The sequence below is a fragment of the Hippocampus comes genome, unplaced genomic scaffold (genome assembly GCF_001891065.2).
Source record: "Hippocampus comes isolate QL1 unplaced genomic scaffold, H_comes_QL1_v1.1 scaffold360, whole genome shotgun sequence".
NCBI lineage: Eukaryota > Metazoa > Chordata > Actinopteri > Syngnathiformes > Syngnathidae > Hippocampus > Hippocampus comes.
This window is the reverse complement of record NW_017804810.1, coordinates 29,821-55,573: the sequence shown is the minus strand read 5'-3', so window position 1 is coordinate 55,573 and position 25,753 is coordinate 29,821. Positions and strand designations below refer to the sequence as shown.

At 44.4% G+C, this 25,753-nt stretch overlaps 3 protein-coding genes across 3 annotated transcripts; 1 reads left to right on the top strand and 2 right to left on the bottom strand.

Moving 5' to 3' along the window:
* Window positions 1-3,678: 3,678 nt before the first annotated feature.
* LOC109511781 (uncharacterized) lies at window positions 3,679-8,123 on the bottom strand. The gene is made up of 4 exons (XM_019863092.1): window positions 6,369-8,123; window positions 6,022-6,258; window positions 5,153-5,379; window positions 3,679-4,632 (listed from the first exon to the last, which is right to left on the bottom strand). The coding sequence occupies exons 3-4, from the start codon at window positions 5,192-5,194 to the stop codon at window positions 3,862-3,864; spliced, it is 813 nt and encodes a 270-aa protein (XP_019718651.1). The 5' UTR covers window positions 5,195-5,379; window positions 6,022-6,258; window positions 6,369-8,123; the 3' UTR covers window positions 3,679-3,861.
* Window positions 8,124-11,798: 3,675 nt separating this feature from the next.
* Window positions 11,799-18,766, bottom strand: fbxo15 (F-box protein 15). Its single transcript, XM_019863078.1, has 9 exons — window positions 18,474-18,766; window positions 18,017-18,121; window positions 17,400-17,627; window positions 15,607-15,801; window positions 15,385-15,514; window positions 14,372-14,454; window positions 13,865-14,010; window positions 13,584-13,708; window positions 11,799-12,895 (listed from the first exon to the last, which is right to left on the bottom strand). Exons 1-9 carry the CDS (start codon window positions 18,584-18,586, stop codon window positions 12,629-12,631), a joined length of 1,392 nt encoding a protein of 463 aa, XP_019718637.1. The 5' UTR covers window positions 18,587-18,766; the 3' UTR covers window positions 11,799-12,628.
* A 3,020-nt stretch (window positions 18,767-21,786) lies between these two features.
* Window positions 21,787-25,224, top strand: cbln2b (cerebellin 2b precursor). The gene is made up of 4 exons (XM_019863063.1): window positions 21,787-22,162; window positions 22,400-22,898; window positions 23,932-24,051; window positions 24,160-25,224. The coding sequence occupies exons 2-4, from the start codon at window positions 22,617-22,619 to the stop codon at window positions 24,355-24,357; spliced, it is 600 nt and encodes a 199-aa protein (XP_019718622.1). The 5' UTR covers window positions 21,787-22,162; window positions 22,400-22,616; the 3' UTR covers window positions 24,358-25,224.
* Window positions 25,225-25,753: the final 529 nt, after the last annotated feature.

Genomic DNA, 25,753 nt, shown 5'->3' with positions numbered 1-25,753 from the left:
GTGAGACAGGAGATATCACTTTTGTACTCCTGGTACACACATATGAGTCGAGTGCGTAACCCTGAAACACGTGCAAGGCCTCATGCGTGGTTTGCCAAGGTCTTATTTGCCATTGAGCATTACCCTTCAATCACAGCCATCCGATGGCCAAAGCTATGGAGCAGCAACTCATTTGCTTAATAACAGACACTACCTGGGAATACAGGATGGAAGTAGACGGTCGGCGAGTAAAAATGAGCTGTGGGAGTGAGCATATCCGTCCCTTATTAAGCCAAGCAATGGGGTGTTGAGAGAGAAGGTGGCAGGCTGCCGGCAAAAGTTGCACCTCATCGTAATACACTTTTAGTTGCAGATCCACCCGTGAATAAAAATGTCAAACTTTTTATTTCCCCTTTGCATCAAGATCTAATGCCAGATTGCAGCGTTGACGAGTGACAGTCAGCTGGCTTAATGAGTCGTATGCAGGCTGAAGGCAGCAGACTGCAAGAAAGGATTTTGGGGGGATATTTGTCAGCGGCGGGCTTAGACGGGAGCCATTGGTTCGATCCGCCTGTGATCTCCTGATGAATTGGCGTGTCACGGTGGAGGTGGAAGAGAGGCGGCCCACAATGCAGCAATTAGCGATCACGCGCGCGCAGTTTTCATCTTTCGTGCCAGCATCGTGAAATGCGCCACCGCTGATTGCTGCATTCAAAAACCCTGCTTTTTACTTGTCCCATACCATTTTTGTGTTAGGTCAACACAAATACATGAAGTTGTTTTTTTTTACAGCTGGTGAGTCACGCACTACAACATACATGATGCATTTTGGCTAAAATTGCTCACCAGGCACTTCATCTTTTGCTTTTTGCAACTCATGAGAAGAAACAAACATTCAAGCCCATCGTCAGAAATCGGGCCGTGTGAGCAACAGAGGGAACATGACCACCTTCACATAATGCTGACACCAAGGATATACAGCCGCCCGGCCTCATGACATTGAACGAACTAAACATAGGCTGTGTGCTAGCAAGCTGATTTACTGCTGCACAGGTGCATCGGCGCTTGTGCATGATCGATGTGAGTGCTGTGGTGGCTGTCAGAGATCCAAAAGTTATTGTGTGGCTATGAACTGGAAATAAGTGGCAAGTCGGCTTGTCTGCTCTGCACCGGCACAGGCATAGCCCAATAGAATACATTCAGAATTTATGTAGAGCAAGTTGCAACACAATATGTTGTAGCATAATTTTCTCTGCCACTGCAATAAACACTGGAAAATGCACGGCTTGCCAGAAAATGTTCAGAAAAGCCTACAAGAACATCTGAACTTTATTTGCTGTTAATCGGAGGCACTTGGTAACCGGTGTATGCTGACTCCGATTTCATGTCAGAATACTAATTCTGACCACATCCCGAGTTATGAGTCGGTGTAACCAAATTTGTTTTTGTACGGATGTGGATCTTTTTTTTTTTTTCGGTCGAGTTGTAACACCTCTGGAGCAGGGTCACATGGCGGCCGCAGGATGTGCACTGCCGGAGAAGGGATGGAGAGCAGCTGCAGGACATTCTGCGCCGCTGCCAAGTGGGAAGGTACCGGGCACAGAACATGTCCAGGTGTGCAGTCAGGCTGTTCATGGCGGAAGCCAGGTCCTGAAACAACACACAAAGAAAAAGCACACTTGATCTCCTCCACTTCTGCTGAGTCCATTTGTGGTCAGTTCATTCTGTCAAGGGGAGTGATGGATGAGGACCCAAATGCAGGGAAGCAGGGAGGCAAGACAGCTGTGGTCTTAACAAAAACATTTAAATAGGGGGCGGGGGGGGGGGGGAAGAAGACCATTTGGAATAAACCAAAATAAATGAACAGTGTCCAAAGGAAAGCAGACATGACTCGGGGGAACGGCAGCAACAGGGAAGATATGACTTGGACAGTGAACTGACGAGGATTAACAGAATACAAACACAAAGTGACGAAACAATGAGGAACACCAGGGCATGTCACGAGTAGCTCAGGGAGCTGCTTGGTTGACACGAGGGACCGGGTTGACATCCACAGGTGGACAAAATAACTACTAGACAGACACGGACAAAAAAGGAAACCAGAAAAACATGACAAAACAAAAACTCATCAAAACCACATCCACAAAACTCGCAACATGACACTTGAAATGCATTTAATAAGCAGACCTCCCAACAGGCAACTCCTGTAGTTTTGATGCTTGACTTATTTTCTAACTAACACATCTTTCCCAGCTTCGTGCGGTGTGCTTGAGATATACTCAACTAGCTTTCACCAGGGGGAAATCATCCATTTAATTACAATTGACATGATTGGAAATGATTCCGATAATGTCCTTCCGGGCAGGCAGAGAAGCAAGGCGAAGACAAAATGGGAAGGGGGTGAGGCTGTGGAGGATGGGGAGGGGTTTTTCACTGGGGCTAGCCAAGCAGCAATTGCTCACCACAGTTGAGCAGTGGAGATAAGCCACAAAGCAGATGCCTGCATATCAAGTGCTTTGCCTTCATTGCCTTATTTCCAATAGCTGACTCGGGTCCTGATTTGCCCAGAGGCAGCATGTGTTTGTCGGCGGACTTGCGTGTGGGCAGGCGGTGTCTGGATTAGGAGGCGTTTGAAGAAAAAAATGGGGGGAGAAGTGTTTTTGAAAGAGGTCACCCTGGTTATTACCTCGGAGCAGTGGTTGTGACAGGATAAATGCAGGAAGCATCGATCAGGTCTGGCGTAGCAACCACAGCAGCCGCTGGGAGATGCTTTGAGAAGACGTGGCGGTGCATTGACCGATAACTGCGATCCAAGTGCCGACTGAAAGCTAAAATACAGTCGAATCCCCATTCATAGCTTTTTATAGGCGCGGAAGAAAAGTTTTCTTTGGCTTGCGGGTGATGTCTCCATATGATCAATACATGCATCTCAATTTCCACAAATATTTGGAGTATTTTAATATTGTCGTTTCTGTCATAAAATTTAAATATCTCTTCCACATTTCCAAAGTGTAAATATATATGTTTGTTCCCCATGAATTTCCCAATTCACGGTATTCCCACAGACACATTTATTCCTGAGGCAAACATTGGGTTGAGGATCCCCGCCATCGGGATCAAGTGCTGTCATGTAAAACGTGTCAGAAAAGCTGAAGATTCATTGGAACACATCAGACAACATGAAATAAATTTGCTTGTGAATGATGTGGCCAGAATAGCGTCAAATAGGATCGGCCACGTTCATAGCTTGAAGGTCAGGAACTAGCTTTTCCCGTACGGGAATAATTTCAGGCTAAATCGAGCATCCCCAATTGTATTCAAGAAAACGGGGACCATTATTGAACTCCCAAGGTAACTTGGTGCCTTTTTTTGAAACACGGGCGTAAAAGTGCATTTTCACTTGTGTTGAGGACAAATTTGAAGATTCCTAAAACCACTGGTGACCGTCCCTCTAGTCGCATGAGGTTACTGTCCTTGCCCTTAAATGGACCACATTAATAGTCCAATTTCTCTGACTAATGCATGCCAATGTCTGTCTTCAGTTGTTCCCCTTCAGGGAAGGGAAGAAACTTTTGAGTGGAGACGGCAATGTACAGATTTGCCAACAAATCAAAAGTGTCGCTTCAGAGACTAACAGGGTTGGCCATTGTCCCGTCGGCAGTTTTTGCTGCTTGTTGAAAGCTTTTTGGCCTTGTGCAAAGCACTTTCAGTCCATTTGTTCCACCTTGGCTTTGCTGCCAACAGGTCCCAGTTCTTTCGTGTTGTCTCCTTTGGAAACGGCATCTCATTGTATGACTCATTAGCTTGCACCCGTGTGAATGGATGACTAATTTTGTCCATGCATTTCTAAGATCCAACGAGTCCCACTGGAAGCGACGTGCGTCATTGTGCATTCAGGTTTGGATCGCTACCCGTTACTTCGGCAGCTTTAACAAAGGCTATCGTCGCCTCTTGCTCCGCCCTCAGGGAGCCCTCTGAGGCTTGAAGACTTTGTTGCTCTTCCGGGGTCTCATTTGCAAAATGGCGCGCCTGCGACACCTCTCCGTTCTCGGCTACGAGAACGCCGTTTTCCCTTCTCAATTCTGCAATCAAGTCATCCTTTTCCTGGATGACCCGGCCCATGTGCTGTTGGAGTCTCTCCATTCCATTTCTGAAGTACGCAGACATTTCTAAATTGTGCCTCTGCATGACGTCGAGCGCGGTTTGGAAGTGGGCCGCCATATCGTCCATGTGCCACTGCATGTTCTCCCACTGAGTCTGAAACTGGTCGGCCGTCTCCTGCTCTCTGTAGGCCCACCACTTCTGCCACTCCGCATTTAGGGCTGCCACCATGTTGTTGGAGTCATCCTCATAGGTCATTTTGAGCTGCTCGTAAGCCTCCATCCACGACTTGCTGACAAACGCGGTGACCATCTCGGCGTCAGTCAGCGCGTGAAGAAGGCAGTTTATCGCTTCGTCTTTTTCCTTGAGCTTTTGTTCCATCTCCCGTGTGTTCTCGTCTTCCGTAACTTTATGGCGGCCATGTCCCTCCTGGCGCTCCCGCGGGGCAGCGCCTCCATCTGCCTGAGCAGAGCTCTCACCAAAGACGTGACCATTTTGTTGGGATGGGTGACAAACTTCCTCCGTGGTATCACCGTGATTATGTCGCTGTGCCTGAAATGACACAATGGTACTTTACAGACGCCGTCTATGTTCATTAACAAGTGAGTCCTACAGCGCACTGAACAAAATGAAAATGCCATCACTTGATTCACGACAGTGAGATGACAAAAATAAAGGTCTGATGTATTCACTTTGACATGATATGACTGCCAAATTTGAATTAAGGGCTAGTTCTTTGCCGTCACGCCCCTCAATCAATACCGGCTGTTCATTTTTCAACAACATATCTCCAGGAAGCAGAAGCCAAGCTCGTGTGAAAAACCCTCAACGTTGCAAGACTAATAATGTCAAAGAAACGAAGCCATTTCCTATTTTGAGAAAATTACAAGTGCGTGTCTGCAGCATACCAAATTGCATTTTGCTGAGCATTGTTTATGATACTGAAGAATGTCGCCTCTACGTACCCTAAAAAGCTGAAACCTTTTAAAGGCACTTCTAGTTCAATAAATCCAGATGATGAATAAATCCAGAACAACCAGTAATGTTGCACCATGTCAAAAGATAAACTCACCGCTTGCCCATTCTCAAGGCTCATTTTCTGCACCTCATTCATTTTGCCGTTTGCACATGAAGAACCTTTCGGTATTGCAGACGGTCTAGCCGGCAGAGTTCAGCAGATGGTTGTTGAAGGAATGCGCCACCTGGAGAACCCCGCCTCGCTCTGATGACTCATCATCTCTATAAAATCAATCAACGAACCAGAATATTGACACGACCGAAGTCATAAGGGCTTCAAAGCTGTGGTCACAAAGAAAGAAAGGCATCACAGAGAAAATGCTCACAGCATACTCTACAGCCAATAATAAACATTATGTAATGGTAATGGGCATTGCCCAAAGTCAAATTGAGCGTTATTTGAAGGCAAACCTGTTGTTGATACAATTTGTTATATAGGACCACAACGGCAACACACCACATAACCCTTAGCTGTGCGCGGGGTTTTTTTTCCCCCTTCATTCACTTCCAAGAAAAACGTCTTGTATGTTGCCGTGGCAACTGACTTGACATGCGCTTATGCAGAAGTGCTGGTTCTAAACCCCGTATTGGGCTTTCTATTGCCGTCAAACCACAAAACGGTTTTAAACATGTACCTCAAGTGTATACGAACTGCGTACTCACACCGTGATTAATACCTTCATTATTGTAGTGTATAGTGGTTAAAAAAAGGAAAAAAACAATTGAGAGATGATCTTAACATTTGTGACATTCTAATTATGGGAACCAAAATACTCAGTGACAGTTTTAAAGTTCTATTTTTCATAAGCCCTGTGCAAGAATCACTTCAAGTGGAAAAACAAAATATGGAATGAATCTCTTAGTACCTACTGCTCTTTTTCTTTTAGAGTTTGTAAACAGTGACTTTCTTATCAATAGACTCACAGGTGAATCCCACAAACCACTTGGCCCTTCCTTCTACTTATTTCTCCATCCGGGAGGCGCAGCGCAAATGTTATCATTCAACTTTCATCAACAAGTTTCTCTTCCTCCTCCTGTTTACAATACCTTCACTTGACGCTTCGTTGGCGTGGAGCTGCATCGGTCATTTTGTGCCGCGATGCCTCTTGTCGGCCTGCATTGCGTGACAGTGGAATCGGAGAGGAATCACTTTGCCTCGCCCTGCACGAGGAGGAGATGAGCATCTTGTCAGATAGTTTGCCTCCATTAAAACAAATCCAACAAGAGATTTACTTGGGAGGCGCACAAAGCCACTCTGAGTGCACTGTGACCTGATAATCATCCGCTGTCGTTGCTCAGAAGCAGCCGTCCCTCTAATAACTGCCCTGCACCAAATAGTAGCGGTGTGCCTCAACCACATGCACAATCAACGCCTCCGTCTTGATGCCGCCCATTTCACATCAAGGCAAAATAAAAACACAGCAGGCATTAATTCCCCAAGGGTCTTGCGCTGTTGCCCATGTTAAAAAGTTGAACTGTTCAATCGGGCTCATTGAAACTGAAACGCCAAACCACATAGAAATGATCAGAACGGCTCGTAAAGGTGATCTCGTGTTCTGCGGGTGATATTTTTCATGACCATTCGTATTCCAGTAGACTGATGTGCCCTCGCCACAGTCGCTATTTGTGGTCCGGCGAGCTCTGCGCCCTATTCTTCCATTGAAGGTTCTTGACGTGAGCCGGATTTCTCGATAATAGTCCCACATAATTTGTTTCGTACTCCAGTTTCACTTGACATCAATTGCAAAGTACAAGTAGATTCATGCCCCTGCAGTGGAATAAATAAAGCGCCCCAGCAGTTGATGGCTGAAAGACACTAGACCTAAAATGACTCGACAGTATAGTCTTTGTTGCAGCGGGGATGAAAGCCTGGCCTCATGTTGCGAATATTGCGGTACCCTCATCTCCAGCCTTTGCCTCAAATTGGATTCCATGGAAACATCGGGCTCTTCCTGCCAACGTATTACCCCCTTCAGAATTAAAATGGTGATACAAATTCACTCGAAAGAATATCAAAGATGCATGATGAGAAAAAGTTCAAGATGCATGCAAACAAGACGATTAGCCGAGGTGGGGGGAAAAAAACAAGAGAATGACTTTCTCGTAATTGCTCATCAGTGTGGCAAGGCATGTCAAGCGGCCGTCTTTATTCACCATGTCAAGGCAGCGAGGTAACATTATTAAATAAAGAGCCGGCGATCAATAGCGTTCATTGTAACACCAGGAGAAGAGAATGGCTGCGAGAGAAATGCTGCTCATGTTTCAAAGAGACGATTTTGGCGGCCATGCAACCCCCTCGGTTGTTCAAGGTTATCGGTGAGTCCGTCAGGCATTTTCCGCCAATAAAACTGGCAGATTGCTCTGAATGTTTGCGTGTTTTGTTATCTGCGTCCTGACATTGGGACTGTGCTGCATTAAACATCTGTCAAATCTCCTCCTCCTGAGATAGCACAACTCTTTTGCACATCTGCACATTGTAACGCCTCAGGGATTTACTGACAGTCATTTTTACGCCTTTTACCAGCCGCCGGCGAGCGGCAAAACATTGAGATTTTATACGCAAGCCACCCCGGTGTTCTACTCTCCACGGATTTGATGACGGCTTATGTATCGAACAATGTAGGCCTCTCATGTCCAGCATTAAAATACAGTCGCATGACCCTCACATGCTCAATTTTGACATTTGGGAGGAAGTACCCGCAGAAAACCAACGCAAGAACCAGAACTGTGAGGCAGACGCAAAAACTGCAGGCTTGGACGTGTTTGCTGTTGGAAAAACTGGACTTGACAACCCAGTAAAACACCTTTCGGAGGAACATTACAATCACTGATCTCTGGATGAATGGCCATAAACTCTCCAAACATTCCTAAAGTGGCGCCCGCAGCTTATCTGTTAAAAAAAAAAGACTCTTCTGTACATCCAACTTCTGACTTCATTAACATAACAAAGTCGGTCTTTTAATCAATGCCAACCTGCTTGTGTGAAAGACAAGTAGCCTCTTTGTAAGAACCCGAAGGTTAAACTACAAAGCAAGAGTATGAACAAAATGAGATTGGACTCTTACTTCACGCACTTAAAACAAATAATTTTCCTGTCGGTGAACACTTTAAAAGACGCTTTTTTATCCACGCGGGATTTTTTTCTTTTCCACTTTACTTCCTGAGGGAGATTAAAAGGTTCAACTGTCGGACGCTCGCTCAAGCTGGAGGAACACTTGAGCAGCTGCTTGACGTGCTGCCAGACACATACTGGAGGCTGCACTGCCTCTGCGTTCCTTTGCATCCCATGTACCTTTGCGCATCAACTTCATTTCCGCAAGCGCACCTTTTAACCAAGCCTTTATACGCTCCTGTTTTAGAGGTGCCTGCATTTTTGTGGCAACGCAGCGTAAATCTTTTGATGAGCTCCCGTGATCTGCGCTGGCTGCCTTCCCTTGTTAAGACTTATAAGATCAAACTTAGAAACAAATCCCACGAGACATGTTCTGGCTGCTGTTAATCATTTCATGTCAAAACCTCTGCTCGCCGCGCCATTCCCTCATTTCTCTGTACGAAGAACCAATCGTCGATGAGCAATGAGACAAATGAAGTCAACATGACAACTGGAGTCCCAATAGTATCTTTGGGTCCCCCCCACCATCCCTGTGGTTCCTTGGTGTGACATGGACCGGTTATCCCAGCTGAAATTTGATACAAGGAACATGGGAGAACTTCAAATGATGCATCTTTGTGAGCCTCTTTGAACATCGTGTGCCCTTCTCCAAAAACAAAAGACAGCTCTTGCTGTGACATTGAACACTCACCAAATCATCTCTCAAAGGCGTGATGACATTCGGGTGACAAGTGACGTAACTCAATAATCTGCGGGAGGTTTAAGATGATTGAATACGATGGCAGACAAGAGTCGACATCAACACGCATGGAGCCGTGCGTTCGTACGAAAATCGGGATACTAAGGCGGTTTTGCGTGCCGCCACGGATTTGATGAATTGTGAACTTTTTAGAACGTATGGAAATGTCGAGTTTTCGTTCAAGAGAGCTGGACGGATTGGTACATAGTGTGACAATCCAAGGCTTTGCTTGGAGCTCTCGGGAGTGACTGCAATCCATTGATTTTCTTTGATCACTTTCAGGTAATTATTCAGGAATACACTGAACGAGCCCCTATGGGGGTTGGGGGAAGGGGGGGCACTTTCTGTCATCAGAACACAGCTCCTCCGTGATATTATGCTCTGCGGGAACACTCTGCAAGCGAACGCTTTCACGAGACACATTATAATGGGCACCCAGCGAGGAATGGATTTTAATGCAACAGAGCAGAAGGCCTGCATATATTACCGCAACCTTTTTAGATTTTACACTCGTCTTCAGACCTTCTTCTTTTATGTGCGCCGAATAGTTTTTGTGCAGATAGCGTAGCCGCCACCTGGGATTTGGAGGTGATGTCAGGCTCCAATTACCGTACATTTCCAAAATTGATCCGAATGATCTTGAAACGCAGAAATCGACTAGTCTCATTTGATTGGAGGAGAGACCAATGTGAGGCGAAGAACTATTTTTCAAATTAAAATATACACTTATTTGGACAAGAGGTTTCTGGACCTCTCACAGGTTCTGGCTGGAAAACAGGCATGATCATTTTCATTCACACCAATTTAAAACAATCTCACACAAAATAAAAAATCTTTCATCATGCAGAGGAAAAACTAAAGTCATCGGCCTAACTGGTTACAGTCATTGTGCTTTAGCTTGCTACTAATGACAATAGCAAGAATAATAATGCACGACTGCCTTGACGGTTGCGAAACAGCATTTCAAATAGAAGCGATAGTCTCTCCTCAGTAACCAAAGGTGATTTTGAGACGAGGCCGCTCTACTCAAACTGTCACAAAGAGGCGTGCGGCATCACTTCCTCTGACACATCTGAAATTGGTTTCAAACGACCCGTGTGTACACAGGCTGACGTTTTGTGGTGCCGTACGGAAGGCTTACATCGTAAAGGACAGACACTGAGAGTTGATGAGTGGTCGTGGAAACACAACCAACTTTGTCTCTCTGGTTTTATAGGGGCACGATCTCGAGTTCTCTCAGAAACGAGTAGAACATTTCCAGCGACTGATCATAATCTCAAGGGGGAGGCTCCCTATTTACAGAGGTTATAAAAAAAAAAAAAGCCAGCGCACCTCTGCTCAAATGCCACGAGACAAAGAGACGTCATTTCGAAAAATGCGAACTAAACCACCAGCATGCTTCACTAGAAGTATGGTTGCGGATGAGCAATGTTGTGTGTTTGCCAAACATAGATTTGCAAATTATCAATGAGGTCAACTTTAGTTTTATAAGACCATGACCCATTTCCTCACGTCTGGGAGCGAATGTTGGCATATTTCAGTTAAAATGGGACTTTTAATTGGACTGACAGTGCATGGTTCAAGTACTGGAACACAATTCAGATATATATATATATATATATATATATATATATATAGATAGATAGATAGATAGATATATGAGAGCAAAGAGGAAATTGCACATCCCAGGTGCATAGTCTATTAAAAAGGAAAACAAAACAAACACCAGTATTGTACCATGATTTCAACTCATGGGGACTTCGGTCTAGGCCAACAAAGCGTACGTAACATTTGTAAAATGTAATCGTTCCTGTTCCCTTTTGTGTTGTCCCTGCAAAATGTCACTTTCCTAACCTGTGTTTGGTTGTGTCATTTTCTGGGAAGCTGGCTGTGTGTTTGGTTGTGTCATTTTCTGGGAAGCTGGCTGAGGGGAATCGATCCAGTTCAGAGACCTCATAGTGAAAGCAAACTATGGCCAAGGCCTGTTTGCTGTTTGTTGTCTTCCGTTTTAAGTGCGCGCTTGGTAGTTGGCCGCCTCCTTGCGGTGCCTTAGAACCTTGACAGAGAAGACTGTGCACTGCTGAGGTGGCGAAGGCCGCACAGGGTTCTGCTGGACACACAGGAACGGTGATACGGGGATTGGGCATACGTAGAAAGAAATGCACAACCGGCAAAAAGCCCGTTGACGTTGATGAATGCTGTCCTCTTAAGTGTTCGCTCAAATTATCAGATGAGACGTGTTCCGATTCACAAGGTTGATCTAACGTCAGCGGAGGAGGACATGCATGAGAATATGTACGCCAATCAGAAAAAAGTCCTTTGTCTTCCAATGAAGGTCGAGCCACATGGATCAACCGTCGAAACATTTTGCAGACATTGGAGCCACACGCCTTGCCAGTTGACCGTATCATTTTGCAATGTGGCAAACAAAGCAACTTCAGGAGCACATGACCGGTTTTTGACACCACCAGAAGCATTGGTTCATTATCCGAACACGAGCCGATTTCTCCAAAATAAGATGTAAGATAAGATTCATGTTTATTAAGTATGGTATGTGCGGAAATAGTGTTAAGTAGATACAAATATGAAGATATCTTTGTCCAACAGTCTGGGAAGCTGACCTCTTTTGTCGTTTCAAAAGCTGACAATGACTTTGTAGGGAAAAAAAAATAGCAATGCGTGGGCATCATTGTTGCTGCCAATTCTTGACCCATCTCAGGGACGATTAATATTAACATACATGTTCTGTTGACAAGATTTTTATTTTTTTTTTTAAGAATAATCGATGATGTGAAGAACAATGTTCTTAATGACTGTCACCTTGACCTTCTGACCTGTTCATTTTTATTCTTTTGTAAAGAGTGTTGGAATTGTCTTTGGATAAAAAAATTTAAAACAAAAAACTAAATTTGCTGTTGCTTTTTTGCTCAAACCAAAAGGTGACAGCCACAAAGTGCTTTACTGCCCTCGTGTGGTCATTTTCTTCCTCTTCCTCCAGGATCGCTCCTCAGAAGTAAACCACATTGCCAATGAGATTCCAATTAAAATTATGAGCTAGGAGGAAAAGAAAATCGGGCCATCCATTTTCTATACTGCTTAATAAACTGCTTCAACCAATTCGATATGCATACTATTCTGTTAGTTTGTTTTGTTTTTTTACTGTGATGGACAATCGATTCATAGAGAAACAAAATCATATGAGGCAACAAACATTGCGACGGCATACTCAAAACGGCTGCCACATCTGAAAGCGACTACAAAGTCAATGTCCTCATGATATCCTTAAAATACGACGACACAGCCACTTTCAAGTCATTTGGCGGCTTTCCGAGGAAATGTCCTCATGTTAAAATGCAGGCATGCCAGAAATACAATACATCATTTCATTTGCTTTGGACATTTATGGCTAGTTAGATATGAAAAAGCCCAGCCAAAGTGACGGCGAGCATCACTAATGGGTGTGGTATTGAAGGTGGCCTCATGATGGAGAGATGATGACATAATACAAGTGGGTCAAATCGAGGCGGTGTTCAAAGAGGTCCGCTTCCTGAGTGATGAATGGTGGCTGTATGTGTGTGTGTGTATGTGCAATGCTTTTGCATGGCTCTCAAAACTGCAGATATCACCATGGTTAGCCTTATACTAAGCACGGTTAGTAGAATCAGAACAGCTTTCTCTGCCTAGTATTCTTTTCTGAAGTACTTGTTGACTTTGCAGGTTGTCACGTAAACTACTAAGCCGACGAGGAAAATTTGCTTCTGCTCCTCCATCTGCACAAATTTCATCACGACTTGCCCTTCAGCGTCCTGATAGTGGATGAGGAAGTGTTCCGCGGCATGGAAAAGCGACAACGGCATCTCCGGGTGCTTCAGGGCAACTGGTGAGCTCACGCACCAAAAGGGTCTGTTGAACTCATCGAGAAGAGTGAGGCTCATGATACAGCGATTCTGAGGAAGAGAAGACGTGTGTTAAAATGTGACTGTGGGCGAATTGTACAAATTCACTTTTAGGAGCACGCGAGCCTTCGCGGGGAGGACCCACTTATGAATTTCTTGGGGACGGTTTTCAATGAGTGATTTGGAGAAGCCTCATAACATTTGATTGAAATGTGACTGAAAGACCGTCGAACCTCTTTTCAACGTACCCCGTTTACAACGTCTCCAGCCTTAAAAACGTTCACATTTCACTTGATCATCGTATACAAGAAAGAAAAAAAAACGGCAATAGACGAGTAGTATAGGAGGGTTGGCACATACAGTAAATTGATGGAAAGTGACATGGATGATCAATGTGTAATCCAAGCTATTTTAGGTAAGTTATTCATATTACATATTAACAATATATGCATCCTTTCTAGAATGTTCAAACATGTTTTATTTGTCAATGATAGTTGTCTGCGCTTGTGAAAACCTTGAATAGCTTCTAAATACAGCTGAAATTGAATTGAAAACACAGAAAAACTGGTTGGATGCCAATAAATGATCAGTAAATGTGAACAAAATAAAGTTTATCTTTGGCACACAATTCTTTGTTTTCATCTGATTAAAATCTCCATTTGGTTGTCTCGGAACTTTCTGCCAATTAGTGAGTGAGTGGCTCCAGAATAAGTGAGACAGCAAAGTGACAAAGCGGCACCTTGACTTCGCCTCGCAAGGCCTCGCACCTCCAGGGCAGAGTGACATTTCCTGATAAAGGTGCGTGCTTTGAAAAGCAGCTGTCGTTAATGGCAGGAAGTTGGATATGGCCATCGCAGATCTGATCTGAAAGACACCATGATACTGGATGTTCACAGCCAACAGATGATGATTATTTATTTTTGTTGCAGAGTTTATTTGGTCTTATGTTAGTTTGCAAATGTCACACCTCAAGTTGTATTATGCGTATCCTATAACATGAAAAAATTTTTTTTAAATCACCTCTTCGGCAGAATAACTGAGAGAAACTTGCAGACATGATCTCGCATTCAGTGCTGTGGAGAACTATGTGTAGCTGGTATCCGTGGAGACCATAATCAGGATCGATGTCATCAAATGGGGCTTCGAGCACACGCTCGACGTAGGGACTACAGAAAAGAAAATGATACATCTTAAACGTGTTCTCACGGAAGGCCAGTAGAGGGAGCTATGTGCACACGTAAGAGCAGTTGTCAGATATGCTGCTGGAAAGAATGACAAGACGACTGAACTATTTCATTTTATGATTACAACGCTTGTGTTGAAATTAAAGGTCACTCCATTTTTTTTTTTTTTAAACGATGGTGGCTTACGCTTCATTGTAATACAGCCGGAACCGTTTGTAGCCATGTAAGGCGCTTTGAAGTCAATATTTCGTCTTGACAGAAAGAGGAAAATGCCAGATTGACCAAACTTGGGCCAAGCTGATGAGGACAAATGAGAGAAAATAAAAAAGAGGTGTTAGCCCACCTAAGAGAAGATCCCTGGGTACTTCTCTCCAGCAGCATGTACAAGTGGAGGGTGAACGTGACGAAGGCAACACTGCGCTGGTCCTGTGAACAGAAGACTCAAATCAGCATCGTTTCGTTGACTTCTCTTTCGAGGGTTGAAGAATACTTCCAACGTTTTACATGCAGATTCCTTCTTCACTTAAAACGATCACTCCCACTTGGCTCAGTCAAATGCACGTGTTAGTTTTCATCACTGTGCAACACACAATTATCCTAGTTTGCACCTTTCAGGAGTTATCCGATTCTGTTCTAAAACTTTTACACCGCTCGTCAAAGCTGTCTGACCGAGGCTTTTTTCTGTGTTGCTGTTCTGTGTGAAAGGTACTGACACAGAATAATGTGGGGAGAACGAAGGCAACCCTGTAACTGCCCAGCTTCGGAGGGTGTTAAAGGCAAGTGAAAGGGGGAGGGAGGGTGCAGGGGGGAAAGAGAGTTTCGGTAAAGTTGTTACATTGAAAACAATTTTCACTGTTCGTGTTTGATTTGCCACACCACATGCCGAAGCTTATGTGACTGCAGAATTGCATTTTGGTTGGTAGCTAAACCTAATTTTGCAGAAACCTTGGAGAAAGGGGCCATATTTTCCAACCGATCCTTTCTGTGAAAACATGCAGGCATGATGTGATGTCAGAGCAAGAAGCTCGGATGGAAGAAGGACAAATAGGCTGATGTTACTTGTCTCTGTCTAAGCAGTCACAGTTGTCAATCAAACCGCTCAAATCCTTCAGAGCTTGTTGTTGCGATTGTTTTGGATCCTTTTTTTTTCTCCATGTTTATCCCAACATTCCCCAACCGTGTCGGATGCTTTTTTTTTTCCCTTTGGTCATTTTGTTCTATTTTCTTTGCCACCTTTCATGAAACCGTGTCTAAATAAAATACAATTCTCAATTAAGCACAAATGACACATTTGGGTTGAGTGCTTTGTGAGGAACCGCATCCGTTTTATAGAGATTAAAAAAAAAAAACAAATACCCTCCAAAGCCCCATGACAACGTCGGGCTTTAATAGCTTCAATTCAACTAGTTGGTCCTGGCCATAGTCCTGCATGCTTTTGGTCACACTCTGCATGTCCACCACATCCATGAGCGACCTCCAGCCAGGTCTGTCAGAGCAAGAAGACGACAATCAATTTCATAGTGAAGAGCAGATGCGCCGGAGTGGCAGTTGGATTCAAATGGATGCGGACTGCCTTACGCCTTGAGTCCGGGGCAGCTGAGGGCTACTCTGCTGACGCCGTGGAGCTGAATGGTGGAAATCTGATGGAAGTCAGGCCAGAGGGTTCCATTCCAGCACAGCACCGCAGAGGTCTCAAAGAACCGGAGCCAGCTGAGATCGTATGTGACTTCATTTTTGGATTTGTCCGTGACGGTCAGCTCCCAGGTGACGTTTCTAGGATGGCACAACTTTCATTTAGAGCATTAGGCTAAATCTGCATTATGTGCAGTGTCCAGTTTTTTTTTTTTAAGTCTTGTCTCCCTTTGGACGGATTGACAGGACATACATGGCGGATGCAATTCTTGTTTCTTTTCCTTTTGTTCATTGCACACACATACACGTAAACATTTGCACACTACATTGCAGGCTTGCTCACTTATATATATCTTCCAAATGTTAGAGTAAAAAAAAAAAAGGGTCTGAAAATGGCTGGCACTGAACTAAGAAGGAGTGAGGCATTGACAGAAATCAGTAAAGGAGACAAGAAACACAAGAGGATGCGATGCAGAGCAAATGCAGAAGTGGCAAAGGCGAAAAAGAAGCATGTGTTGACATGTACAGTATGCCAAGTTGGACCGTAAAGAAGGGGAGAAACATCTTTGCAGGTTGGCCAGACAAAGAGATAGAGATAGAAAGGATGTGCAGCAGGTTTGGGTGATTCCGGACAGAGATGGAAATGTGTTAATGGCTATTCTGTTTGCTTTATCGGCAGTCAAGGAACTTCGGTGAAATTACGAGTGGAATAAAATCCAATAATGACATTTAAAAAAAAAATCACCAGCTCTGATGAATTTCTTTGTCTGTTTCAGTCTAAAGTGAGGCTCAGGGACTGTTCCTATTGTGCTTTAGCTTGTGCCTCGCTGAGGGAGAAACAAAGGCAAAAACTGGAGCAACCTGTGAGGACCGAGATGACGATGGGGATTTGGCCTGCCATTGTCTGTATGTGTGATGTCTTCTGAAATGCTTATTAGGAAGGTAAATCGCACGCTCCGGAGTGTCTCAAACAGATAAACCCCGAGGGGGAGTGTCTGACTTGGTGGGGAAGGAAGCGAGAGAAACTACTGTATGTGTTCCAGATGAGAGGTCGGGAGGGGGCGCGGGTAAGTCATTTATTTCAACAATTCAGACAGCCTCCACAAGGAAAACACTTATTTCCATTTCCCCCTTTGTACCACAGCAACCGGCATGGAAGTCAAAATGGAGCACTTTACAGTCTCTAATCAAAGGTTGCGCCAACCCAGCAGAGAGTTAGCGGGGAGGCGGTGAAGGAGCCCAACCCCCGATCACGGATGCCGAAATACTGTACCTCTGAGTATTCATACCAAGCAGCACTCCGCCCGCCCCCTCGGTAATCTGGTCAAATGTTCTGCACAAAATCTGCCAATAATTCACCTTCAATGTAATCATGTTTAAACTCGCTATCACTATTAGCGCTTAAATGGAAGCTCTAAAATGGAATGAAAATCTAACACCTAGTTAATAGTTCTACAAAGGAAAATTCCAAACAGGTGACCCTCATCACCAAGCAATGACAATAAAGTTGTATCTGCGTTACAAAAAGAGTTTGGTTCAGACGATGAACTGGAGTCCTACCTATTTAGGCTCCCATTATAACATGCAAAGGGATGTAAAAAGTAGTCTGATCACTTTGCAGCCACGAGAAACAGTCATAAAAACTGGTAAGACCACAAAATGTGAACCGTGAAATGGCGAGGGGATGACAGTAGTTCATATGTTTGAACACTTATTGTCATAGGCAGTCTTTGTCTTACCGGAGCATCTGAACTGCGCGACTGGGCAACCCTGTGTGACGACTGATGACTCCGTTGTGTGTTTTCCACTTCCTCTTATTCCACGCATCAAGAGCTTTGAAGTAGCGTAGCTTCCAGTAACCCCAAGGTTGATCTCCGGCCTCCAATGTGCTCTTCTCTAGCATCTCCCCGACCATGTTCATTGGCCTCTTGCTCAGCAGCCGCTTGTATATATTCCTCCATAAGACCCTGCATTGGTTGTGTTGGTAAGAAGGGAAATGAATCAATGGTAATGCCAAAAAGTGTCACATGCAGTATGTATGCAAGACATTTGTTGTGGTTCTCCATCTTCATTTCCGAATGTTCCACTAACACCAACAACCTGCTCTATAACTGATATTGGCACTAAACTAGCCGTGACACTGATGTCATATTATGGAAATAGCCTACATCAAAACTATGATCTGAAGGGAGCTGCAGAGTTGAATTCTAATTATCTCCGCAAAGGTTCCCCAGACCCTGCTTTTTCCTCGCTCGTCTTTTACGATTGCATTGAATCCTGAAATCCTCTTCAGAGTGGATTTGTAACATGGTTGCCTTTTCATGCACAGTGTGTGTGTGTGTGTGATAATACCTACTCATCATTGGCAAGTTGATAGAAGGTCTTACTGACGTGGCTGACGCAGAGGAGTGCGCCAGCATCCAGGTAGGAGAGGATCTTATTCTGGATGTCGTATGGCAATCTACCAAAAAAAAGTACCAGAACATCAAAACCCGAAGGAAAAAAGGGATGTTTTCATGCCACTTGCTGTTCTTCCTGCTGTTCTTTTGCGTGCCACTGGCAGGCTTATCATATCCCCTTGACTATATGTAATGATGAAGTGAACTGCACAAAGGTAATACAATTTCATGTGATCTGAATACAATCAGTAGCACATTTACTTTGACATGGTGACATAACTACTTACTCCCTAGTGGGGCTTTAATGAACACACTACATTAGCTCGGCATTTGTAGTAAACAGTGGTTAATACTGGCACAACAACTTAGAAGACTCAATTAGAGAAAATGATTTGAGAAATACGCGCATGTTACCTTTCTATAAAGTTTTCAAGGGATGCTCGGGGGAATTTGTGAGCTCGTTGGAACCTCGTTGATTTGAATGCTAACATGTTTGCACTTCTCTCGCCGATTTTGCAGCGCTTCATTTATGACGGCAAGCAATGGTTTCACGCTGCAGAGACGATTTGTCGGACACCGCCTTTAAAACTTTGACCCGAAGTCTTCATGAACTTAGACATGTGAAGAAAACCGAGAAAACAACATTCTCCCCACTGGCGTCCTGTCGCCGTAGCAACGTCAGTGTAGTGTTGCATTCGTAGAAGGTAGGAAATCAGAATTTTCAGCTTTCCAATTGCGCACTTTTGCAAACATTTCAACCGGGAGTCCCATGATTTTTGAAGATAGTTTGCTTTATAACAATAAACAATCTACCGGAATAATCCATCTTTATTGTTCCCATTCGCCTCGAACGCTTTGAGGTCGGAACTGGAACGATACCGGTGAGAAATTTCGGAGTTTCCACTTTTGTGAATGCATCATACCTTCCATTTAATTAGCACTGCCCGAATGACATTTCCGGAAACTATATTGACTTGCAGCTTCAAAAAAAGCTTTCACAAAAAGTAAAAATAAAAACAACAGGCCGACAAGCGGTGCCTTTGAAAGAATTCCGTTCCGCGAATCACAGCAAATATTTGCAAGGAAAAGACTGCAGAACAGTCGGTACGGAGATAACTGATGTGGGACGGTTTTACATCTTGACAATTAAAAGCAACTTTTTTTCACCAGCAAAAACATCAAATAAAATAAAATAAAAAATAATCTCTCCTTTAAACTAAACTACACATTGCGACTCAGTTTACAGGGAAATGCTGGCAAATGCTGTCAAGATCGTGCAAAACCGATGATAATAAGTCCATCCATTCAGCCTCTAATCAGGAAATGGATTGCAGGCCAGCATACTTGAGGGGAAAAGTGGACTCAAGTTGTGAATGGGTGAATTGAATACACTCAAGTCACACTGAGAGCCACCACAGTATCAGTGGCCTTCAGCAGAATGCCTAATAGGCAGCGATAATCATCTTAAATGAGCCAGGCTTGTGATGCCATTCATGAAGACGAGTTCAAAAACCAAGTAGAAGACATATTTTGACGCACAATCATATGAGTATGGAAGCTTGACTCAATTAGTTTGTCACCTCTACAGTGGCACAAGTGGAATTTTGAAGCCCCTGGGAGGAAGCGGTCACGCTGATGTCATAAGGAGCTCACACCTAGTGATGTAAGAGACCCATGACACACTAACTCTTCATGCCACTTAAGGGTTTCTTTCAGGCCAAAATGACAAGTTGGGCTAATTCTACATGTGAATATAGACCTACTATATGGAGATATTTATAGCTGACAGATGGACGGGAAGGCAGATGGATATGGAGGGGCGTGCCAACAGTGAATGTGCCGTTTAGTAGATGTAATGTTTCTTTATGCGTGATGTTTTGATTGCATCAGATTGCATTTAACACACACTGGACAATATGTCCCGAACAACCACAGGGAATCATGAGTCATCAGGCCACATCTGACCCCTATGTGGACTCATTGCATGAAAGAAATGTGTAGATAGAAACACAAACCACCCATGGTAGGCTGAGTCATTTCCTCACACATACACACATACAAAAAAAAAAAAAAAGGCAGATGGCTCGCTTTAAGAGCTGGCACATCATCGACCTCCCCGTTCCTGGAAGCCAGTAGGCACTGCTAGCTGTCAGGGGAAATAAGCGTAATGTGGTCGTCAGTCTGGCCAATCAGCTTTCCTGAAGGACGTGCGGCCCCTCTTTTAGGGCAACGGCTGCCCCTGGTATGTTAATGCCATATAGGCCACATCCCTTTTTTGCTTGCATGTCCCCCCTACGTGACATTTGATGTTTTTCCATTGCTATGTGTCCTTCTTGAAGGCCTCGGGTCAGTTGTGGCTCGTGGATACCTGATGTCACTCTTCCGCATGGTTTGGCAGTCGACTCTTGACAGTGCAACGTTTGTCAAATCGGGTTGAGAAAGGGGGAAGGAGGACTGTGATTAAGCCGAAAATTCCTTTTTCTCTGCAGTGCAAGCCATGTGAAGCTTTGCACCGGGACACCGTGCGGCTTGTATATCAAGACCATCCATGCTCCTCCAAACCTTGATGAGAAAAGTGGAGTTTCCTCCCGGCTCTCAATCCATAAGCATGAACGAAACACCCATGCTTTGATTGAAACCCCAAACCACACGTCATCGTTGAAATGATACATAGATATTTTTTTTCTTCCTCACATGGATAAAAATCCCATCGGTGTCAGAAAATGTCTACGTATCAGTCTTCATCTAATGTGCCGATCTATAAATATTCAAGCATTCTGGCCTTATAAAAAAAAAAAAAAGAGATACTCGGCGCCTATAATCGTGCTTGCGGTTTCATGCATATCGGATCCCATTTGATTCCTCTTGTCACACGCAAACATGCACAACAAGATCTGCACATGGCGCTAAACGATCATGTGCACACATTTCCAAGTGGCTAAATGATGGAGTGTCAAAACACAGAAAAGGGACAGACATTACGCTGCACTGTACAGTCTTGTATGAGCTTCTGGGAAACGAAACAGGGAAATGGTCGCTCATTAAAAGGCCTTGACTACATCACTTGCATTGGGGTTCTACATCAGGTTTTACTCAGTAATCAGATCACACAAAGCAGGGATTCGGGGAAGAGCAGGGTGGACTGACCAAAATGTATTGAACAAAAATACAAACAGGAGTTCACCGGGAAAATTCAAATATTCATACAAAGTCCTGAAAATCACAAGAAACCAAAGCAGCAAACACACGATGACAGGAACGAAACATGGCAGACACTCACAATGATCCAACCAAGGCTGAGCGAATCCTGGGAACTAAAATACAAGCAAAGTGATGAGACAACGAGAAACACCTGCACAAGACACAAAGGCTTGAGGGAGCTGATTGGTTCAACACAAGGGACCCGGATGACGAGAACAGGTGAAGCCAAAAAGGGCACATCAGGGAACAAAACCAAATGGAACCTAAACAAAAAAGATACCAGAATCAGTGCAAACGATAACTCTGTGGATGATGCAGTGCATTTCTACAACACTCTGTCACATGGTTGAAAAAAAATTCATCTCTTCGAACGTCGTTCAAAATTCAGCAGTGGGATTTTGTCAAGGGAGGTTTGAGAATGTGCCATGGACCAAATGGTTCCCACTTGGGCGGAACTCAAAGCAACCACTGGGTGGCGCAAAAGCATCTCTATTCGGACTGCGAGCGAAACGTCGACTTGTTCGCGGACACTGGACGCGAATTCTGGATGTGGTGCGCATCGGCAAGCTTATCCCGCGCACCCCACCCTTGATTTCGGATTAATCAGAGACAGACACGAGACAGCAGCAGTATATAAATGACACACACCGAGAGTCCAAGTGGATGCGCCCCCTCAACTTGTGAGAAAGCAAAACAAACAAGCCCTGACTTCGCGCGTGTTCTTATTCGTTCCGACGCATTTGTAAGGAGTTGAAACTAATAATGGGCGTGAGTTATCCATTGAAAGAGAGCCCGGAGACCTTGGCTTTTTTTTTCCTCCCTCCCCTTCTTTGGACCAACATCTGAGCGCTCAATTCAGTCGGTGAGAGGCAGAGGAGGAACCAGCAACATGGAGTGCGCAGGTGGGTCTTAAATTGCTCGTGAAACCTTTCAAAAGTGCAACTTAAAGCTTAGATTGCCCAAAAAAGGCTGGGCACACTATAAAACATGTTTCCCAGTTTGCAAAGTAGGCGACAAATCGATCGTAGCGACATTTTACGCACAGACAACGCGCTCAAATTGACTCGCGACTTGATGAAAACTATTCAACGATCGCCTCGGATTTTGTCTCACATCAAACATTTCGTTTTATTTCTCAGGATGTGCGTCCACCTTTGTGTGACCGCAAAGGCTGCCTCCCGAAAACCAGCCAAGTAAGGTGCGCAGGAAGGAGGGGAGACGCGGAGTCAGAGGGTGTTTTAAGAGCGAGCAAGAGGAAGAGAGGGAGGAGAGAAGGGGAGGAAAGTGTGCACCAGGTGATCGAGTGCTAAGAAACCTCCACGGAGGCTGCCGGCTTGGAACACAGGATCAGCGACCATGGTGCGAGCGCGCTGCCCGGGACTGGCCCTCTTCCTCCTCCTCCTCCTGGGGTGCACGGTGGCTTTGTGCCTCGGCCAGAACGACACGGAGCCCATCGTGCTGGAGGGGAAGTGTCTCGTCGTGTGCGACTCCAACCCTTCCTCGGACGGAGCGGTCACGTCCTCTCTCGGCATCTCGGTGCGCTCCGCCGGGGCCAAGGTGGCTTTTTCAGCCGTGCGTGGAACCAACCACGAGCCGTCAGAGATGAGCAACACCTCCATGACCATCTACTTTGACCAGGTGAAAACGGCATTGGAAAAAGAGGCAAATCTTTTTTTTTTCCCCCGGCGTAACTGGCTTGGACGTGTCATTCAAACCACGAAAAAGCAGCTAAAATGAAGCTGTACGTTTAACGGGGTAGTTTTGATTTTATGAATGCTGTGCGTAAAACTCACCCTTTGGTTCATAGACTAGAGCGATTTTTTACGTCGTATCTGACTTGTTATATTTTACACTTGTTCTCAGTAATTCACTTTGTGTTTTGAACGATAAAGTAGCGCTGTTGGCGCTGGGACCATGTTTTTATTTTAGCATCCGCAACTGGAATCAAGCTTTTACGCTTCATTTTAAAAGTCGAATGTCATTTTTTACGCGCGGCCTAGGAGCGTTTGATGAGAGATTTCATTTCAATAATTTCGATTATAATGTCCCCTCATCCTTGAAAAAGAGACATTTGAATAACTGGAAGCTATTTTAGTTTTGTTGAAAGCTGCAAGCAGCCCTTTTACGTGTAAAGTTATGCTTCGAGTAGGATTGTACACTTACTTCATTTATGCCTCTGTAACTAGTTTAATGTGATACCTCATTGATTATCTATCGGTTTTCACTTTTATCTAACCCGATACGGAAGAAGCAGCCGCCTTAAGGCTGTTGGATGTGTGCGTCACCCCCCCCCCCGCAAAAAAAAAAAAAATCACCCCTTTTGAGCGTTGTTAGAGGCTAAGTCTGACTTAATGAGCTTTGTTTGTATAAAATATTTAAGCATTGATTTCCCTTCATTCATTCCGGGCAAAATCACAAAGCAGTCACCTCAAGGTGATGAATTTGTTATATTATTCATCTTTTTTTTCTAAGCCTCTCGCAATATGTGTTTTGGAGAGCCCACTGCTAGTATCAACTCATTAGCAAGTGGCTTGAGGCATATTTACAAACTGTGTCCTGTTGAGTGGACGGTATTTGCACCGATTTGGAACCAAGTCAAACTCCCGTCCGACGCACAGAATGACACCCGGAGCAGTTGGCGCAGGCAATAACAAAATGTCTGTGTATCCAGGTTTTAGTGAACATCGGCAACCATTTTGACCTGAAGGCGAGTGTTTTCCAAGCTCCAAGGAGAGGCATTTACAGTTTCAGTTTCCATGTGGTGAAGGTCTACAACAGACAAACCATTCAGGTGAGCGTTTGTGATTTATTTTTTTGCATGCAAGAACAAGTGTAAGGTCACACGAAAGGGGGGAAAAAACGATCTCACCCCGCCCTCTTTTCTTATCCTCCCCCGCAGGTAAACCTGATGCAAAATGATTACCCAGTCATATCAGCCTTTGCAGGGGACCAGGACGTAACGAGGGAGGCGGCCAGTAATGGAGTACTGCTGATGGTGGAGCGAGAGGACCGCGTCTATCTGAAGCTGGAGCGAGGTACCCTCATGGGCGGATGGAAATACTCCACCTTCTCAGGCTTTCTGGTCTTTCCTCTATAATCTGACCTTGGATGTGACTCTGCTTAGGACGACAACAACAAGAAGAATAACAAAAAAAAAAACAACAACATGAAATTTATTTTAAACTCAAAGAACTTGTCAGCCAAGGAAGTCGATGAAACTCCTGAATGTCCTCAAACTCTTCCATCCTCCTCCCACTACCCATCCCCTCCTCCTCTTCCTCCTCCTCCTCCTCCTGCTCCTCCTCCGCCTCACATCCGTCTACTATCTTAGTCCAGTATGAACCGTGGAGATTCAAATATTCACATCAATCAACTTGTATGCAGTCAGGACGTCGTCGTGGTGTTTGGAATTTTTGCTGGCTTGGGGAACTTTGCCAAAAAGGCCAACATTAAAGGAAGAGAGGACATGACATGGAAGAGGCGACGAGTGTGTTATGCTCCATTTTAAGTTTTGTATAGCCTTAAAGAATATATGCTTTCCGTCCAAGTGAAGTCTCTGGAATTATGGACAAGCTGAGAGAGAAGCGCTTTCACGCCCAAAGCCGTCTTTTGCACGAATGGATTTTTTGTTTGGTTTGTGCTGTCAATGGTGTTTCGTTTGGATGGTGAAAATAAGCCGAATTTGGCCACAAGAAGAAGAGCTATTTATGACAAGAAGAGGCCACTGGAAACGGCTTGACTTGAAGAGCCCTTTTATTGGAGGGAAAATTTAAAAAAAAGAACTAATCTATAATTTTTAAAGTACATTATTCACATTAGTGTGTTTTACATTGCGGAATTCGCATATAACTCTTGACTGATTTAATGTTCAGTGACGTTGCTCACGAAATGTAACATGTGGAAACAATAGAAGAAGCCCTATATATGTCCCGCTTAATAAACAATATTGTATTGTAGAGACAAAGCGCAGATCTTTTATTCAAATGAGAGTTTAGTGGCAGCCTCAGATTGTCAAGGGGGCCTGTGGTCGCTGTCCGTGGTGCTGAAGTGTAGCGCAAGTTTGGATCCTGAAATAAGACTCAAAGGAAAGAGTTGCAGTCTTTATCGTTCGTATGATGTGTAACGGCCTGCCGTTCCGGCTCGATATTCCACAACAGATAAATATTTCATATGGTGTTACAGTGGGAATTAAAATGCATTTTTCCGTGCGCTCTTGACTTAAAGTATCAAGGGGGAACAGCCTCAGTGCTCCTTCACAAGACACACACACACACACACACACACACACACACACACACACACGAAACTGGTGTTAAAAAAGCAAAAAAGTAAAAAAAAAAAAGTAAAATATGATCATGTAGTTTTGTGTTAATTGAAATGGTATTGCCATGCTGCACGGTAAATATTTTAGCCGACATACACCTTAACCGTTAGACACCCACACAAAATGTGAAGCGTGTGAGAGCTCGTCCCAAGCAAGTGAAACATATTCC

Coding starts and splice junctions, on each gene's coding strand:
- LOC109511781 (XM_019863092.1), bottom strand. CDS start 5,194: ATGAATGAGGTGCAGAAAATGAGCCTTGAGAATGGGCAAGCG. Junction 4,633..5,152: donor GCCTTGAGAATGGGCAAGCG/GTGAGTTTATCT, acceptor GTGTCATTTCAG/GCACAGCGACATAATCACGG.
- fbxo15 (XM_019863078.1), bottom strand. CDS start 18,586: ATGAAGCGCTGCAAAATCGGCGAGAGAAGTGCAAACATGTTAGCATTC. Junction 15,515..15,606: donor AGCTGCCCCGGACTCAAGGC/GTAAGGCAGTCC, acceptor TTGCTCTGACAG/ACCTGGCTGGAGGTCGCTCA. Junction 12,896..13,583: donor CCTTGCGAGGCGAAGTCAAG/GTGCCGCTTTGT, acceptor TCTCTTCCTCAG/AATCGCTGTATCATGAGCCT.
- cbln2b (XM_019863063.1), top strand. CDS start 22,617: ATGGTGCGAGCGCGCTGCCCGGGACTGGCCCTCTTCCTCCTCCTCCTC. Junction 22,899..23,931: donor TGACCATCTACTTTGACCAG/GTGAAAACGGCA, acceptor CTGTGTATCCAG/GTTTTAGTGAACATCGGCAA. Junction 24,052..24,159: donor ACAACAGACAAACCATTCAG/GTGAGCGTTTGT, acceptor CCTCCCCCGCAG/GTAAACCTGATGCAAAATGA.